At 41.3% G+C, this 7864-nt stretch overlaps 1 protein-coding gene across 1 annotated transcript; it reads left to right on the top strand.

The window, feature by feature from the left end:
• Positions 1-432: 432 nt before the first annotated feature.
• PABPC4L (poly(A) binding protein cytoplasmic 4 like) lies at positions 433-6056 on the top strand. The gene has a single exon (XM_037058515.1). It carries the CDS (start codon positions 1272-1274, stop codon positions 2382-2384), a length of 1113 nt encoding a protein of 370 aa, XP_036914410.1. The 5' UTR covers positions 433-1271; the 3' UTR covers positions 2385-6056.
• The last annotated feature ends 1808 nt before the right edge of the window (positions 6057-7864 follow it).

Genomic DNA, 7864 nt, shown 5'->3' on the forward strand with positions numbered 1-7864 from the left:
AAACTTTCAAAAGTCATTTAGGGAAACCTCATATTTTGGAAAAAGGATCTAGACTGGTTCCCGAGGAGCGCATTTTGTAAAATTGACGCTGAAAACAAAACAAAACAAAGCCAAAAACCAGGTGAGCGGTGCCGTGGAGTCTAGTAAGGGGGATGGAGCAGTAGATGCGGCTGGACCGTGGCAGGAATCCTGCAGAATTGGGTAAAACAAGGTGCAAATGTTGGAACCTAGCCCGGAATGGGAGGAACCCTTTGGAGGGCTCTCAGCTTTTAAGTGACAGGCCCTGATCCCCAATTGGAACGGTTCCGCAGTGAGACCCAGCGCGGCCCCCGCGGGTGGGTGGGCGTAGGGCCCCTCCCCTAGGCTGCCATTCTCCACCCAAGTCGCCGCCTCCTGCTTCTCGGACTCGCGGTCCGCAGGGGGTGGGAAACGAGAGAGAGAGGGGCGGGCGAAAGAAAAACACTCTCAAAATATATTGAAAAGAAAACATCACCCTTGGCAGCGAGTGCGCGGGAAGTTCAGCGCGCGAGTTCCGGGTCTCCCGCCCGCCCCGCCGGCCGCACCGGGTGAGCCCCCCGACCCCGCTCCGCGCTGCCTGCCGGCCGCGTCCATCCCCGCGTCCGTCCGTCCGTCCGCTTCCCCATCCCCCATCCGCCTTCCCCGGGCCGCGCGGGGTCTGCGGGTCGGAGACTAGCGGAGGCTCGGCTTCCCGCAGCCCCCGGATTCCCTGCCGCAGCGCGTATCCCCGGCGCCTGCACCACCCGGTCCCCGGCGGCTTCGGGCTCTGGCCGGGCCCCACGCTTCGCGTCCTGGCCGCGGCCTCCAAGGCCACTTGTGGAGCTCCAGTCCCCGGGGCTGAAACTCTAAACTAGCCGGAGTGAGGCCTATTTTTACTCGGAAACCAGCCACCGGAGTGTGTGTGCGGGGGCGCTGGGACTGCCGGACTGCGGGCCAGCCCGCCACTTGAAGCTTTGGCGCACCTTGGCCGGGAAGGAACGTCTCCTGCCGGCCTCTCTCCGCGGTTTGAAAGTTCTGTCGCAGGTTTCCCGGGAGGGCCTGGCTGGTGGCCGGGGGGCCTTTTGATGAGCGTGTGGCCTGCGCCTGGGGGAGCTGTCCCTGAGCCCCATCTCTCCAGCTCTGAGCTGTGAGCCCAAGGACACCAGGCTGAGTCCGGGCCCAGGTGTGGCTTGGCCACCCTCCTGCAGGACTATCTATCTGTGAGAGCGTCTGGGCACAGGGCCTCGCAGTTTGGGGGCAACAGCAACAGCAACATGAGTGTGGATGCCAAGTACCGCCAAGCCTCCCTGTATGTGGGTGACCTCCACGCGGACGTCACCGAGGATATGCTGTTCCGGAAGTTCAACCCCGTCGGGACTGTGCTGTCCATCCGCATCTGCAGGGACCTGGTCACCCACCGCTCTCTGGGCTACGCGTACGTGAACTTCCTGAACCTGGCCGATGCCCAGAAGGTCCTGGACACCATGAACTTTGAGGTGATACAAGGCAAACCCATCCGGCTCATGTGGTCTCAGCGCGACGCCTACTTGAGGAAATCTGGCATTGGGAACGTGTTCATCAAGAACCTGGACAAATCCATTGACAACAAAATGCTTTACGAGCATTTTTCAGCTTTTGGGAAGATCCTGTCCTCCAAGGTGATGAGCGATGAGCAGGGATCCCGGGGCTACGCGTTTGTGCACTTTCAGAACCAGACAGCCGCAGACCGGGCCATCGAGGAGATGAACGGGGCGCTGCTGAAGAACTGTCGGCTGTTCGTTGGCCCATTCAAAAACCGCAAAGAACGGGAAGCGGAGCTCCAAAATAAAGCCAACGAGTTCACCAATGTTTACATCAAAAACTTTGGAGACGACATGGACGATGAGAGGCTGAAGGAAGTTTTCAGCCAATACGGCAAGATCGTGAGTGTGAAGGTGATGACAGATGCCAGCGGGAAATCCAAAGGCTTTGGCTTTGTGAGTTTTGATACCCACGAGGCTGCCCAAAGGGCTGTCGAATATATGAACGGGAAGGACATCTGCGGACAGATGGTCTTTGTAGGCCGGGCCCAAAAGAAAGCAGAGCGGCAGGCCGAGTTAAAGCAAATGTTTGAGCAGCTGAAACGCGAAAGATACGGGCGGTGCCGTGGGGTGAAGCTCTATATTAAGAACCTCGACGAGACCATTGATGAAGAACAACTACGGCGGGAGTTTTCTTCGTTTGGATCAATCAGCAGAGTCAAGGTAATGGAGGAAGAAGGACGAAGCAGAGGGTTTGGCTTGATCTGCTTCTCCTCTCCAGAGGAGGCCACTAGAGCAATGGCTGAGATGAATGGCCAGGTCTTGGGCTCCAAGGCAATCCACATTGCCCTGGCCCAGCGGGCCTAGGACGGAAGGACTGACTCCGCCAGCCGGTGAAGGCAGCAGGTCGGGGAATAAGCGATCGCTGCCTGCATTGTCTTCGGTCAAGTTTAATTCCCATGTGCTGTCTGCTTAGTAAACTGTGATAAAAGGTTTTGTCGACAAAGCTTTTTTTTTTTTCTTTTGAGGAAAAAACTAAATGAACCTTAGAAGGTTGGTTTATTTTACAGAGGCACATCTTTTGAAATATTGTATATTTTTCTTATTATGTTGTATTCATAGCGACGGGTATAAAGAGATGCATTTTTATTATACATTTTGAACCAACTGAAGTGAGGTAATGGAGTATATTGCATATTTTCCCTTATTTTAATAATATTGGTAGCTTTATTTTCTTCCATTGGAAAAATGCTCAAAATAGTCATTTCACCTAAGGATGGCAAAGTAATTTATTTTTACACACAAATATTCTCTAATTTCTCATTGAGTTTTTATTTTGAGAAAGCAAAATTTTAAAGGTGTCTAGTGCAAATCCAATATCTGATTTCATCTTGAATTAATGTTTAAAATACTAGGAAATAGCTGAACTTTTTTTTTATTTATGTCCTGGATGTGATTGATTTTCTGATGCTGAAATTAATAATGGAGATTTTCAGTGTTGCCTACAAACCTGCTTTATAGGATATTTTGCTATTCTTTCCGTTGGTTGGCTGTAATTCAGTTGCTTGCTAGTGATCAAAATTGTGAGAATGAATAGTAAAACCTTAACTTCTACATTCCTTAAGGTATAAACCTGTATCAATTTAAGCAACAAAAGTTGGCTTGCTCTTAGTTCTCTGCATACCCATATAGCTTAATAGAATGCCTTAAGTTTTTATCAGATACCTTATATTATAAAGTTCATATATAGAGAGCATGGAAATTATGCTTAACAACTGTGTTTAAGTGTCTGTTTTATATTGTTCCATGTAGTGATATTGTCTCAGGGTTCAGAAAAAAAGTTGTTTTATTTTTATGAACTCTTGTCTGCGTTTATTAGACCATGAGAGCTATATAACCCATCGAAGTTCATTTTTAGCCTTGATTGGTCAGAAGCTCACTAATTAATTTTCTGATAAATTTAACTTAAGTTAGCCTGTTTTCTAGCATAATTTTTATTTTAGTCCCGTTTTCAGACTTTTCCTTCTTTGTCTGCCTTTCATCTATACCCTTTAGCTCCTTTTTATACTTTTTAAAAGGGCTTTATTATATTGATTATTGCTACATGCTGTTCAAAATCCACTTTGGAAATAGAGGCAAAAGTTATTTATTTGCACTTAAATAATTACTTTTAAAATTCTACCTTGCTCATACCAAAGGTGTCTAGAAAATTACTGTTTTACTTTTTAAGCTGCTTAGTTATTTTCTGTAACCATGTAGTCAAATCTGTTTCATACGTTGGAGTACAAAGGAAATATTAAAAATTTTGACAGTACCTTAGGTAGGAAAGAATGAGAAACAGCTGTTTATTTTTGTATAAACTATATGTTTAGTAATCACACATTTTCTAAATTAAGGCCTCCTCTAGATAATGAAAAAATCATGGACAATAAAAACAATTATAGCAACATATAATCCTATCATGCAGATAAGTCTGCTAAAAATTGATTGCCTACCATCTCCATTTTTTTCTATGCATATACACAAAAAGATAATTTAAGAAAAATAGAATCATTATTTGAAATCACTTTTCTAATTTAACAATATGTGACAGTCAATATTTGTTTCCACGAATAATTGTGTGCTTATCATTTTAAAAACCTTCATTTTTCATTTCATATTTGTACCATAATATAGCAAATTCCTGTTGATAAATGCATGGGATACTAGATTGTCCCTTCCATTTCTTTCCTTCTATCATAATCAGCTTTTAGATACCCTTGCACTCATATCTGCTCCTATATCCATTTATTTTCCTAAGAAAATGTATATCTCATCAAAATTAATGTTTAAAAGAAGAGCAATTTTAAAATAATTTTCATAAATCATTGCACAATTGCTGTCCAGAAAACTTATGCCACTTACATTCCCATGATCTGTGTGCTCTTATCTACCCTGAAAGCGAGGGACTTCAAACTGTAGGCCAATTCAACATGATATGTAAAACAAAATATTTCATGGTTACTTTTACTTTTTTATTGCTACAAAGCTAAACAGCATTCCTTATATTTATTGGCCATTTGTATTTTCGTATTCATGAGCTAATGTTTCATGATCTTAGTCTGTTTTCCTGTTGGGGCATATTTTGTTTATATGGATTTATTAGATTTCTTAAGATACTAAGAACAGAGTTGTAGACTTTTTTCCTGAATATTCTCACATCACTTATAGTTTGGAGGGTCATTGCACAGTTAAATATTTTAACTTAAAATGTTCAGTCTTTTTCTTAGATAACTTTGATGCTATGTTTCAAATCACTTTGAACACCTCCAGTGTCTTTACCCCATACCCATGCAACTCATCTGTGCTGTTCTCTGTTACTTTCAGAGTTTCATTCTCAGCATTTTATAAATAAAACTTCCTTGTAGAGTATTTTATCCACAAACGATAGTAAATCTTTTCAAAGTGTCTTGCTTTTGAATATTTACTAACATGTTTCAGTAGATACTGACCTATTGTAAATTTCCATGTGAAATGCACCATATATGCTAACTCTAATTCATTGCTTTTACGAATCACTGTGTTGATAGTGTTTACCTCCAAAGCAGAGTTTTTAAGAAAGTGTACCAGGATGGGAAATGTACTGGGTGTGTCAGGCCTTGGCATAATCTTCCTGCATAATCCAGTCTATCAAAGTGTTCAAATATTTGAACAATATTTCATAGTGCTTACCATGGCCGGGTAGCTCCGTTAGTTAGAGGGTCACCCCGATGTGCCAAGTTTGCGGGTCCAGCCCTTAGTCAGGGCAGATATAAGAAGCAATCAATGAGTGCGTAAATAAGCGGAAGAACAAATCAATCTTTCTCTGTCTGTCTGTCTGTCTGTCTCTCTCTCTCTCACTCCCCAGCTCCCTCACCCCTTCCTTTCTCTGGTAAATGGATTACCAAAGTAATGTCAGGGACCTGTGTTCTCTCTTATGTGCACAAGGAATTACTAGGATGAGATATCAGATGTCTAGATAAAGTATAACCATTGTTTTGTGGCACAGTAATCTACCATTTAGTAGGAATTGCTTACTTTTAATTACTCAGCTTAAGAAATAACTAAAGTCAGCTTATAAAAATATGTGATACTGTGGATTTTCTGGATTAATTTATTCAAATCTTGCTTATTCTAAATGGTGTGTGTGATAATATCAAGTTTTCCTATTTGGTAGTAGAGGTTCTTTCTTTCAAAAAATGTGATGTTTGTGTCCAAGTGCCTTGATTACGTGAGAATCTTCGCTTTTCCGATAAGCCTTCCAGTGAAAGCTAGTTTACATAGAGATGCCTTGAGCCGCTGCTTCTACTCTTGCCTCCCTGCCCCCACACCCATTGTCAAGTTGTTGTGTAGATGCCGGCTTGCATGTACAGCCAAGTCAATCAATGTGCCTTGTGATATTTTATTTTTAAATGGAAGTTTATTGTTGCTAAAAATAAGCTTTATTTAAAGTGGCTTAGAATTTGTACTTTATGTGCTTAATATTTCTGTACGTCCATGTTGAAAAGATCAAATAAAGTCTAATCCTTCCATGGTACAGACATGTCTGAAAATGATTTCTATTTATTGGCTTTCTAAGTGTTTCTAATTTTTTAAAAGATTTTTTAGGAGTAAGCTGAAAACCACGTGCATCTCTTAAATGATGGTACACGTATTGCGTGTTTTGTAAGACCTCACATGAACCAGCATCTCTTTGTTAAGTTGCTAATAATCATGGAGCCATGACTGAGAACCATTAACATAGATCAAGTTCTCAACTGATATTTTAAATATGCCTCTGAATTGAATTATTGAAGTGAATTTGTTGAGAATTTCAATTTAGCTTACTTGTATTATATTTGGAAAATATGCTTCCTAAGGTAATTTTTATAAAGTAGGTTAAAAAACAGTAGGTGAAAACAATATTTGAGATCTATGTTCTAAAAGGCAAAACAAATTAAATAGCCTGAGGATAGCTTTGGCTTCTTGTAACAACAACTCCCAACTCACATTAGGAAAAGAAATTTTACCTAAAATATCCAGACAGCTTGTCTCGGCATGGTGCATGGGGACTTCAGTGCCATATCTCCTGGAGTCTCTCAGTTCTTTGCCTTCCATATCTGAGCTTCATCTTTAGGCAAATGGCAAGATGGTTACAGAATTTGCCATCAACACCGGGACACAGCAGCATTCAGGTGATGCCTTCCCTGGAAAACATTGAACAACCATCCCCCTCAGTTTTCACTGCCCATTATGGGTGCAGAGGCTCCACAAGGTCTGGTGCTGAAGTTGAGAGAGGAGTCAACACCCCAAATGGGCTTATGATACGAAGAAAAGTGTAGACATGGATATAAGGATATTCATCCACTAAATTCTGGATACCTCTTTAAAATTATTTCCCTCTAGTTTTGAGTTCCAGCATTTAATTTTTTTCTTTAACTTTTACCCACAAATAGGTTTTACAATTATTTTTCCTCCCTACACATAGTTTTGGGGTTTTTTTTTCAAGATTTTATTTATTTATCTTTAGCGGGGAAGGGAAGGAGAGAGGGAGAGAAATATCAATGTATGGTTGACTCTCATGTGTCCCTTGCTGGGAACTGGCCTGCAACCCAGGCATGTGCCCTGACTGGGAATCGAAACTTGCTCAATCCACTGAGCTACACCAGCCAGGGCCTCCCTACAAATAGTTTTTAACCCTTGAGCCAACCTGGTGATTTTCTTCTATCTCAAGTTATAGGATCATAAGCAATACATTATGCAATGAATTCTGCATAAAGTTAAATTCATTTTTGTTTGATAATAGGACTTGTGTTTTTACACACTTATATATTCTATTAGTTCTAAATTATATTTGAAAAGGTCAGATTCTCCGAAAAAATAATTATCAACAGATTACAAATGGCCAAGAGTGTTTCCAAGTAAATCCACGTTCAATCGAACGTTATATGCCTACAAAATGGCTCTGATATCCAAAAAATAACCACACAGATAAATTAATGGATGCTTATTTTCTCTACTAAAGGATTTATTATTAGGTCCTTTACTACATTTAAATTATAAGAATTAACAAAACTGGACTTACCCATTTCAATGTTTTTCTGTACTACCCAAAGGTGGTTTAACCCTCACACATTTTAACCATATAAATGTATATTTTTAAAATGCATATAAAGAAAATTCTGAATTACAATACATTAGGATTTGCATTGGTTATGTCAGATTATTTGCTGGTTTGATGAGAAGGAATGTTTATAACTATATGTTGGTTTTGTCTCATGCTCATATCTTAATTCGGAGTTCACAGAATAGTCTTAACTATATTGAAGTTCCCCTGAATGAAACAATTG

The sequence above is a fragment of the Sturnira hondurensis genome, unplaced genomic scaffold (assembly GCF_014824575.4).
Source record: "Sturnira hondurensis isolate 20B ecotype Veracruz unplaced genomic scaffold, ASM1482457v3 Scaffold0010128, whole genome shotgun sequence".
NCBI classification, from domain to species: domain Eukaryota; kingdom Metazoa; phylum Chordata; class Mammalia; order Chiroptera; family Phyllostomidae; genus Sturnira; species Sturnira hondurensis.

Excerpts from the sequence above, each read along its gene's own strand:
- PABPC4L (XM_037058515.1), top strand. The coding sequence starts at position 1,272 with ATGAGTGTGGATGCCAAGTACCGCCAAGCCTCCCTGTATGTGGGTGAC.